Source organism: Camelus dromedarius, chromosome 23 (assembly GCF_036321535.1).
Source record: "Camelus dromedarius isolate mCamDro1 chromosome 23, mCamDro1.pat, whole genome shotgun sequence".
Lineage (NCBI taxonomy): Eukaryota > Metazoa > Chordata > Mammalia > Artiodactyla > Camelidae > Camelus > Camelus dromedarius.
In genome coordinates, this window is record NC_087458.1 from 3,915,509 (window position 1) to 3,926,988 (window position 11,480).

An 11,480-nucleotide genomic window follows, 5' to 3' on the forward strand; every position below is an offset into this window, starting at 1 on the left:
AAGTGGGAGTCTCAGGAAACAAGCTTTGTGGGTAACAGGGCAATTGATCACTTTTCATTTTCCTGTGGAAAGTGGAATTCTTGACTTTTAAAAGAACTGTGCCCGGCAACTTAAAATAGATACATTTCTTCAAAGACCATAAAGGAAATTTCTTAGAACTTTGCTCTGAATTGTCACCCACAGCCCTTATCGACAGATTTTCAACACAAAAGAATGACTTCAGTGGGTTGAAGGCCATAGAGTATGGCTTAAGATTGAAGAAAAGTAATATTTATTGGTAAGAGACTGTTTCACCTGTTACCAGAAATCTGCATAGTATCTATGTTAACAGGATGGTCTTTTGAAGAATTTATTTCACAATATCTGAAAGATACACTGAAAACAGCTTTGTAAAATTTTATGATAATATCATTTATTACTTTCTAGTGCTTGAGGATGTCTTGATTTTGGTAAGAGCAGTGACTACTAAGAATTAAGTCAAACTATTAGGAGGAGGAAAATTACACAGCCAGGGAACTTTTTGGAAATAAAACATGGATTTTTTTTTTTTTTCAGGACAATAATAAGTGAAATAAACAATATTTCAATTATTTGAATATTATTGAATGTTGGATAATAGTAAAAACCATGCTTCCTCATTTAGAAGTTGATGGCATTTGAGAATGTTACGAGTGGCCTTAAAATTCTTAAGACCTTTTGTCTCTTAGCAAATGTGGATAAAAATTTAAATTTTGAAGAAACATTAATTGACGTATCATATGAATGATTATTTTCTTTCACATATGATTATGAAGGAACGATTTTAGTATATGACTAAAAGCTATAAACACAGGTGAAGTGTACATAAAAACTTTTCATTTATGATCAGAAATTGAGTAAATTTTTCAAAATATGGTTGAATTTTAAGGACTTTCTGTTATCTCTTTGTCAAGTATTTTTCTAAGAAATTTTCTACAGGAGCAGTTTGCTTTGCTGGATTTCAGCCTTTGCCCCAAAGAATTCTTTCTCAGTGCTTCTGAGAAGGTTTTATTTGTCAGTAAGTAGGGTTGAATCTCATCAGTGTCAACTTAAGTAGACCAGTAATCCTTGAATTTTTCCAAGCTGTAAAATGGGGATTGTATGTTTTCTTGTGTAAGGATCAGTGCTCCAGTGGTCTAGCTTTGTAAGTCATTACGGTGTGTGTTTGTATATTTATTATTGTTACATTTTGCACCTAAAAATTTAACAACCAAAGCTTTGTCTTCGCGTAGGTAACACCAGTCTAGCTAGAGGTGCTCCTTGAGAAGAGCATCGCTATTCTCATAAAATCCTGCAGTTTGCACGTGCCGCCTTGCTCCTGAGGATGACAGTGCACCTTAGCTTGTCAGGGACGATGTGGAGGCTGGAAAGGAAGGGTGGGGCAGAGGGCAGAATATCTTTTTGCATTTAGAGAAACAGTTCCACAGGCCAAACATTAAGAAATACTGGCTTAAAGTGTTATTTTAAAAATAATTTTGCTCCCTTTCTTTTTCTGCTTTGTCTTGTTTAAACCATGAATGATTCTGACACTAAAATCTCCCCCTTCCTGTCGCCTTTTATTGTGCCATGTTGGACTCGTCTCATGACTGTACAAGAAACATTTCAGTAATTTGCTCTCTTTATATTGATAAATAGGTCCGGTGTTCTCTGTGACGTTTAGCCATTGCTTGTTTGGTCCTGTTTCCCTTTGATCTCATATTTTAATGTCTATCTGGTTCCCACTGGAATGAGTGAGAATATCCGATTAGTCTGCGTTGTTTTCATTGTAAGGTGGGGAGTTGTTCTTTTTAACTCTGCTAATCTTTGTTTCTACAGGCCTGTCATCTTTACTTCAGAGCGTTACTGGGAACCCCGTTGCATCCAGTGAAGCTGCATCCCAGAGCACTTCAGCTTCCCCTGCCAACACCACAGTCTCTAGCATAAAAGGAAGAAGTCTGCCCTCAAATACCCAATCCTTTATTCCCAAAAACTTCAGCTATTCTCCTAACTCATCAACTTCTGAAGTCTCTTCAACTTCAGCCAGCAAGGCCTCAATTGGGCAAAGCCCAGCGCTCCCAAGCACTACTTTCAAGCTACCATCCAACACTTTGGGGTTTACAGGTACCCACAATACTAGCCCTGCTGCCCCACCTACTGAAGTTGCCATGTGCCAGTCTTCAGAAATCTCCAAGCCAAAGCTGGAGTCCGAGTCCACTTCCCCAAGCCTGGAAATGAAGATCCACAACTTCTTAAAAGGTAACCCTGGTTTCAGCGGCTTGAACTTGAACATCCCAATCCTGAGCAGTCTGGGGTCCAGTGCCCCCGCAGAAAGCCACTCCTCAGACTTCCAGCGTGGCCCTACGAGCACGTCGATCGACAACATTGATGGAACCCCGGTGCGAGATGAACGAAGTGGGACGCCCACCCAGGATGAGATGATGGACAAGCCCACGTCCAGCAGTGTGGACACCATGTCCCTGCTTTCTAAGATCATTAGCCCTGGTTCCTCAACGCCCAGCAGCACAAGGTCACCACCTCCTGGGAGAGAAGAAAGCTACCCCCGAGAGTTGTCCAGTTCAGTGTCTGCGTACCGGCCCTTCGGCCTGGGCAGCGAGTCGCCCTATAAGCAGCCTCCTGATGGAATGGAGAGGCCGTCTTCCTTGATGGACTCTTCACAGGAGAAGTTCTATCCAGATACTTCTTTCCAGGAAGATGAGGATTACCGAGATTTTGAATATTCAGGGCCTCCACCCTCTGCCATGATGAACCTAGAGAAGAAACCAGCCAAATCTATCCTGAAATCAAGCAAGCTTTCTGATGCCCCCGAGTACCAGCCAATCCTGTCCAGTTATAGCCACCGAGCCCAAGAATTTGGGGTAAAGCCTGCCTTCCCGCCATCTGTAAGGGCCCTTCTGGACTCTAGTGAGAACTGTGACCGTCTTTCATCTTCCCCTGGGCTATTTGGTGCCTTCAGCATAAGAGGGAATGAACCTGGGTCTGACCGGTCACCATCACCGAGTAAGAATGATTCATTTTTCACCCCCGACTCCAACCACAGTAGCTTGTCTCAGTCTACCAGTGGGCATCTCAGTTTGCCACAGAAGCAGTACCCAGACTCTCCTCACCCGGTCCCACACCGTTCCCTTTTCTCTCCGCAGAATACCCTTGCCGCTCCCACAGGCCACCCACCCACATCGGGTGTGGAGAAAGTCCTGGCCTCCACCATTTCCACCACATCGACGATTGAGTTTAAGAACATGCTTAAAAATGCCTCGCGGAAGCCCTCAGATGATAAGCATTTTGGCCAGGCCCCCGGCAAGGGCGCTTCAAGTGATGGTGTCAGTCTCTCAAACCTCGGCCAGCCCAGCCTGACGGCCACTGAGCAGCAGCAACAAGAAGAGCACTACCGCATAGAAACCCGCGTCTCCTCCTCCTGCTTAGACGTGCCCGACAGCACCGAAGAGAAGGGCGCCCCCATAGAAACCTTGGGCTATCACAGCGCATCCAACAGGAGGATGTCCGGGGAGCCGATACAGACTGTCGAGTCCATCCGAGTCCCTGGGAAGGGCAGTAGAGGACATGGGCGTGAGGCCTCGAGGGTGGGTTGGTTTGATCTGAGCACCTCAGGCAGCTCTTTTGACAATGGCCCCTCAAGTGCCTCTGAGTTGGCATCCCTTGGGGGTGGGGGCAGCGGAGGCCTCACTGGCTTTAAAACAGCACCGTACAAGGAACGGGCACCCCAATTTCAGGAAAGTGTCGGCAGCTTTCGTTCCAACAGTTTCAACTCAACATTTGAGCATCATCTCCCCCCGTCCCCCTTGGAACATGGGACACCTTTCCAGAGAGAGCCAGTGGGGCCATCATCTGCCCCACCTGCTCCTCCTAAGGATCATGGTGGTATCTTCTCTCGAGATGCACCCACTCATCTACCCTCTGTGGATCTTTCGAACCCCTTCACAAAGGAGGCAGCCCTGGCCCATGCTGCCCCACCTCCTCCTGGAGAGCACAGCGGAGTTCCTTTCCCCACCCCACCCCCTCCTCCAACCCCTGGGGAACATAGCAGCAGTGGTGGGAGTGGTGTCCCCTTCTCTACTCCACCTCCTCCTCCACCTCCTGTTGACCACTCTGGGGTTGTACCCTTCCCAGCCCCACCACTGGCAGAGCATGGAGTGGCAGGGGCTGTGGCAGTATTTCCCAAGGACCATAGTTCCCTCCTTCAAGGGACACTGGCTGATCATTTTGGGGTGCTCCCAGGACCCAGGGACCATGGGGGCCCTACCCAACGGGACCTCAACGGCCCTGGCCTTAGCCGTGTACGCGAGAGCCTGAGCCTGTCCTCCCATTCTCTGGAGCACTTGGGCCCAGCCCATGGAGGAGGAGGTGGTGGGGGCAGCAACGGCGGCAATGGCCCCCCCTTGGGTCCCTCACACAGAGACGCCATCAGCCGGAGTGGTATGATCTTGCGGAGTCCCCGGCCAGACTTTCGGCCTAGGGAACCTTTTCTCAACAGAGACCCTTTCCACACTTTAAAGAGACCCAGGCCCCCTTTCGCTAGGGGCCCTCCGTTCTTTGCACCAAAACGCCCATTCTTCCCGCCCAGGTACTGATGGGGACTAAGGGAGAGGCATTTTGAACAGTCTAGAAAGCGTTGGAAGTAGGTGTTTGGTTTATTGTTGTTGTTTTTGTTTTCCCTCCTTTGATTTCTTTTTTTCTTTTTTTATTATCACAGAGGGCCTCCCTTCCAAATTAAAAAGTCACATACGCTTACATTTCACTACTCCATCCCATCCTCCCTCCCATCGCACTTACACCTACCTTCTCCGAGTGGTTTATGTCTTGCAGGGGGTGGGAGCACAGAAACAACCAAAACCACTTCATTTGGCTGGGGGCTTGAGGGGTGGGGAGGAAAACAAATCTTACCTTGCCCTATCTATTGAAGAATTTTACTACATTTTGAAATAAAACTTCCACCAGTACAGATAACAACATGTGCAATGTTGGGGTGTTATTTGGGCTTGGCTTATCGAATAGTCAATAGAAGGCTTCCCGTCCCCTTCCCTCTCCAGCTGAGTAACTGCTGTAAGCAGCACGGCCCCCTTCCATGTGTGCTCTGTGCCCTGACAGCCAAGAGCTGTTGCCAGGGAGAGAATGTGAGAGACCTTGGGCCTGTCGAGTGTTCTGTTTTGTTTGTTTTTTTAAGGCATGTTGAAGTTGAGTGCTTTACCTTTCTCCTAAAATCTAAATTTTTTTTTTTCAAGTCAGCCTCTACTAAAGTACTATCAGGCAGTAACTTTGAGATGAGACTTCATTTTATCCTAGTAAAATTTTTCCTTCTTTATCCTTGGAATAAAAGAAAGGGGGCTGGATGTAATGTCAAGGTTAAAGTAAGGAGTAACTACAATATAGAGGGTTAAAGAAAGGAACCATTAATGGTGTGATGTGACCTGCCCACCTGTCATGAACAAGGAGTCATTTCTGGAGGAGTTTCACACATCTTGCATCAAGCTCTTGCTTCCTGCTTGCTTTCTTGACTTTTTCTCCCTCAGTTTTCACTTAATAGCCAGAAAGAAAATCACTACGGTTGACAGTTGAGACAAAAGTGCAACTGAAATATTATCCCTGTATTTTTTAATAAGAAGTAGACATTTTTACTGTAGTGCCTCCCAAGTATAAGTGGTATTTGTTGGTGGATTTCAGCAAAGATTAACTGCAAGGGAAAGGGGAAAAGAAATGACTGTCTTTTATCTTTCTTTTCCCTTTGACCTCATCCTGTATTCACCCCTATTGATATTTCAAAGGAGGAAGTTCAGTAGCATCTTTAGATTTTACCTCTTCAGATCTTAGTGACAAGTGGGTGTTACTATATGTATCTTTACAGGGAAACAGGAGGACCTGATAAATCCAAATTTACCCCACTCTATAGGTAGCAGCCTGTCACATTTCAAAGCTCAAGCCTTATCCTCACCTCCCACTCTAGAAAATAAAAAATGTTTCTGCCCTTAGTCGTTTTACATGAGAAAGAAGTGCTTTTCTTTTCCCTGAACTGAAAGGCTTATTTGTATTTCTACAACTAGTACTGGGGGAAAAGACAATCATTACACTTTGAGTGTTTATATCTTTATATCCAAGGACACTGAAGAGCAAATGTTCCTTTACTACGATTTTTTATTATTTAGTGTCTTACCCCAAGGTACACCCTGGTAATCTCCAGCTAGATGAGTAAAAGAAAAGGAAATCCTAGCAAGTTTCGTATCTTCTTCTAAGTCAGTATAGAAGTAACTTACAAGTATGGGGATTGCTTTGGATTCCTCCGGTAAAATATTAAAGACAGAGAGCAGACAGTGTAGTGAAAGATGATTCTTTATCTCAGAATAAACTTTCTTTTCAGGTAAAGAGCAGCTTAAACCAGGTGTGCATCATCATAGTTTGAGAGTTTTTGTGTAACTTACTCCACGTTATTTATTTAGTCTCAACATGTGTTCTGTGGTTAGGACGATGCAAGTCATTCATCTTCCTAACGCACTTCTGGTCTTAAGCCAACTGTTCTTTCTTCCTTTGATCTTCTCAAGCCTCTCTGCCCTGTCGCTTTCCCCACAAAAAATGCATGATACCATGACCTTGTAAATGGGATGGGGTATATAGTGTAGCAAAGCGAAGAAACAGCATAGTTATATTGAGTCCTAAGACATTTGTTTAGAGAAAAGTATAAAAGAGGGTGTGGGTGGGGGCGGAGGGGAGGGAAAGGGGAGTTCTATTTGACTCAAAACTGAAATAGGGGTTTTTTTGGCAGAAAACTGAGATGTTTTTCATTCTAGAATAAAAGAATGTGAATTCTTTCTGCTGCTCTCATTTAAGCTAAAAGTAGTGTTTATTTGAAAAGGCTCTCTGACCATTTGATTTTATCAGAAAATGTGGGGTTGTGAGGAAATTGGCTTCCTGAGTGTTGGGGCAGGGTAATTGTCCTCAAAAGCTTGACGGCTAATACATGAAAGGAGGACCTTGTACAGTTTAAAAGATGGATATTTTAGGGTTGGTTTTTTTGTGTGGAGTGTTCTGTTTTTTAAGCCACAAAATCCTTAATGCATTTGTTTCAGGATGGAAGTGAGGATTTTTATGTGACTGTCAGCTGTTGTTAACTTTAAGGAAATAGGTCTGCAGCAGTAAATGAAGATGACAATGTATATATGTGATATAGTGAAACAAGACAACTCTGGTATTCATAACATGAAACAAAGGGGTTTTATTCTTTCTGTGTCTGTGATTTAAAACTCCATTCCCATGCTCTGACTTTTGTATTTCAACCTGAGTTTAAAAAAATAAACAAGATTTTTTTAAAGAAAGCATAGCATAGTGTGTCTTGGCAAGGACATGATTCATCTGAAAGAATATGCGAAGTTGTTAGTAAGGTCCTTGGTGCTCGCTGTAAAATCACAGAATTGGTGGACGGGAGCCGTGAGTACACTGGTACCACGTAGAACTCAGTGATAACAGTATCAGAAGTTGAGTCCTTACGAATTTTGTAAGAGTTTAATCTCCAGTCGGCTTAGATGAGACCTCTCCCTGCTCCCCTCCACCCTCCCAAAAGTTGACAGTAAGTAGAATTTGATTTGTTTCCAGGGAGGGTAAGATGATCAGAGAGTAGGCCTTTTATTCTTTCCGGTCCCAGGAATACAAAGTTTGTGATATATATATATATGGTACAGCAAACCTGTCTAGATAATGTGAATATGCTAAACCTCCTAATTGCAGAACATCCACTATCAATCCTGAAGTTTCTAGTTCATGCATAATTAAGCTTCGGCCATTATTGTTTTGAAGCCGCTGTAAATTACTGCTTCCCCCCCCCCCCGCCTTTTTTTCTTTAATGGGCTGGGGTGCCTGTTAAGATTAAAATTAGATATGTTGGGTTGATAATCTCACGTGTTCGTGTGGAAAACAACAAATACATGCTTTAGAGGCAACAACAATGAAATCCTTTCAAAATGTGTATTAATATCATTTAATAAAATAACTAGTTCTAAAGGTTTGACATTTTTCTTTGAGATCTGGGGCTTTGACCAAGGGCCCCTTGCTTCTCTGGTGAGTGCAAATAGGAAGGAACTTCTCCAGGAGCTCAAACTGCTGCTTTGAGGAGCAGGCCTGTGGTTGGATAAACCTCAATTTTCTGCAAAGACCCTACTTGACTGTCCAGGGCTGAAGGTGAAACCAGCTACAGAATGCAGGAAGAAAAGCCTGGATATATCGCGAAGATACGGTTGTATTGGCTTTTGGCCTAAGAGTGCGTAGGGGGTAGAGGGGTGGTGTGTGTGCCCGCATGGTTCTGAGGCAAACACAGATACCACAGACCACCCGTCTCGTCCCTTCCTCGTGACGACTTGCACTTTTCCTCACTTCCAGCCATTCCTTTTTTTTTTTTAATCTCTTTGTCCCCAATATTACGTTTTTGTTTTCCTGTTTAATAAAGTATGGTTTCCTTTGTTGTGTGGTTGACTTTTCCCCTCTCACACTGATCTTGTCCAGCTGTCCCCTTTGACTTCTGCACTCAGTGTCACCGAAGACAGTCTGAGCCTCTGAGATCTTCATGACCTTGTGGGTTTTCTGTTTGATCCTTGATGTAATTCACTTTTGGAAAGGGATGATGGGTGGGGTGAGATCAGGATGTTCAGGGAGTGGTTGATAATGAAGTGGGTAGACCTTATGCATGATGATTTGTGTATGTCTTCAAAAGTTGTACAGTTGTGAGCATTTTAAAAGCAAGCATAGATTGGGGTGGTGGTGGTAGGGATCCTGGCCAGTTCTTTGCACACGTCTGCCCTTCTTGCCTATTGGCAGTCTGTCACACAGAAGCTACACAAACTTTGCACCATCCCTTTTTTCATAACCCAGTGAGGCCTAATAAATGGAATGTTGGGTGAAGGGATGAAGAGTCACTGCATCGAGACCCGGCCTGGGTCACCGGCAGGGTAGAAGGCTCCAGACAGCAGCCTTGATTATGTGAAACTCGTGTCACCAGACACTTTGGAAATAGCAGCGGGTGAGGAGCACACCCAGCAGGTAGGGTGTAGCTCTGTGCGGGCTGCTCCTGGAATCCGGCTCGCCCTCTTCCGGGCCCCCTCTTGGGACCTTGACTTGCCCTCCTGATTCCTGTCTTCACCCCAAGGAAGCAACAGTTCTTAGAATTTCTCATTGGCCTTTGTGGACATGTTGAAAGTATATTAACTTCACTGAAATTGTTTTCTTTAAGCCAATCTGGAATGCGAGGGATGAGTTACCAGCTCATGTATGTAGACGGTGACACGGAATGGGTTTTGGGGTACTGAGGTGTTTCTCATACTTGTTTATGAGTAACTGGACAAGTCTGGTCAGCTGCCCTGCACGACTGCTGAGTAATAACTCATTGAGGCTACAGAGACAAAGCCGCAAGAGGGACACCTGTCAGTGAGATATCGGCCCTTAGGTAAACATCCTGTTCTCCCTTCCCCCATGTAGGGGTAAACAAAAGCACATGTGTTTTAAAGGACCAAGAGCAGTGTAAAGTTATATATCGAATTATTTCTGACTAGCTGCCGGGGAAGGACAGGAAAAGCCTTTAATGCTTAGTTACAACTTTGAGGGGAACGGGATAAGAAGGCTGAGATCTATTTAGAATTACATTTCATGATGTTACAGTTACGGTTCCATTATTTCAATTTTTTTCCTATCCTTTCTCCTTGTTCTCACCATAACGTATCATAAGTTGAAAACCCAGATACAGGTGGAGGGGCTAGTGAGCAGCACCAACAGAGAACAAATATAGACTAGGCTTTTTGTGTTTGACTCAAAAGGGTGTTGGCTTAAACCATTACACCCCAGATCTGTTGGGGTTCCTAGCAAGTTAGATGTTCCAACATTACTTCCTTTCCCTTCCCATTGTACCCCCTTTTTGAGAATTAAGTTCTTTGCTGCATAATTTGTGGAAAGGAGGAGATAGGACAACTTGAAATTTCCTCCGTTTTTCTTGGGGTATTTCATTTGGAATGGGTAGAAAGGAGATGGGCAGCATCGAGTTCCTTGTTTTCTCATCCCTGGCTAGGAATCCCTTGCACCTACGTGAGACAATACTTAAGGTCCCATATTTTCTAAGTAGCCAATCGTTGTTGAGACCAAAGGGGATTAGTAAAGTATTAATTTGAAATCTTGGTTATTGGGTAGTGGAGCACAGTTGTATATTTCTCTAGATGTATCTAGGACCTTCTTTCAGAGAACTTTGCTCTTTCTTTGTTTTTGTTTGCTTGTTTGTTTTTTGGCTGTTTTTACTTCAGCATCAAACCAGTTGCCGCGTACCTGCACTGACTCCTGTGTTTGGGAGACTTCTCCATATTTTTCCTTTGGTCTTCACCTGACAAACCAGGGTCATTTAAAAGGCAGAGGTGGAGGTGGCTGTTACCTTGTTTCTCTTCTACAGACTCAGATGTCTTGGGAAAGGGAAATCTTAGTAGAGATTTTAGGGGAGCCTAAGGCTTTGTTTTCAAAGCAAAGTTCACAGTGTCCCCATCCCCCTGGTAGGATGCTTCCCCTCCTTGATTTACTCAGCAAATTTGGCTGGACTTTCTCTCCCTTTATGGCGTCTTTAGAGCAAAGTTAAAATAAAAGCTAGACCCTATCCTCGATCTTCATTAGTACGGGGCCGGGGGTGGAATTACCTCCCCACACTACCTACTACTGTAGCGTTAGCCACTTGGCTAGATCTTTAGGCCTCAAAAGCATTTGGTGGCAATGGTACAAACCTTCTTTACCTTCTTACATTTCTCTTTTTTACTTCCAGTATCTTTTCTACCTCTTTGGTGCAAGAAAATTTTGCTTCTACAAACTAAGATTTGGAGTCATATACTGATCCTGATGACAAGTGAGAAACGTACTTCACCTTCAGTGAGAGAATTCTTATGTACAGTTTATGATTATAAAAATAATACCTCCTCAACCAAAGGTTTAGCTAACAGGATGTCTATTCTGAGAGTGGAGTCAGGCTGAGGAGTTCCCAGAATTGACAGGGTCGAGGATACCCTTTACTGAGGATTCCCTTTCCCTAAATGTCTGTGAAATCTGGCATTACTTCCTAAATTCTTCTTTTTCCTTAACCCTAGTCTGGTAGAGAAAATTTGGTAAGATGCCTCTTTTCTTGACTTATTATTTGACCCTTCTCTCTACCCCATATTAAGGCCTCATAGGCCCCAAAGTTCCAAGAAGTGTACCCTGGAGAGAAAAAGGCAGGTGTATTAAATGTGATGCATCATGATTACCCTGGTCCCAGAGAGACAGAATAGCATGGCATAAACAGGCCTTGGATTCAGATGGACTGGGGCTTGACTGCTCTGAGGGTCATTTTTAATGTTTTAAAGGGAGTATAAGAAGACCTACTACTTGTTGGGCTTCTAGGAGATAAATGAGATAGTGAAGGCATGGTGCTTGGCACATAGTTGTTCTGTGATATTCTGGTGGAAGTA

The 11,480-nt window shown here is 44.0% G+C and overlaps 1 protein-coding gene across 4 annotated transcripts in view; it reads left to right on the top strand.

Annotated features, from left to right (window-relative positions):
• RPRD2 (regulation of nuclear pre-mRNA domain containing 2) overlaps positions 1–8,476 on the top strand; it is a 71,630-nt gene extending 63,154 nt beyond the window's left edge. For 2 of the 4 annotated variants that reach the window (XM_064477717.1, XM_010996723.3), the window contains 2 exons: positions 1,834–3,015; positions 3,156–3,392. In XM_064477717.1, the coding sequence (XP_064333787.1) occupies positions 1,834–3,015; positions 3,156–3,244 (1,271 nt within the window). In that variant the 3' untranslated portion in view covers positions 3,245–3,392. Of the gene's footprint in view, positions 1–1,833 lie in introns of all 4 variants that reach the window. The other 2 variants (XM_010996721.3, XM_010996722.3) reach the window with 1 other exon arrangement.
• The last annotated feature ends 3,004 nt before the right edge of the window (positions 8,477–11,480 follow it).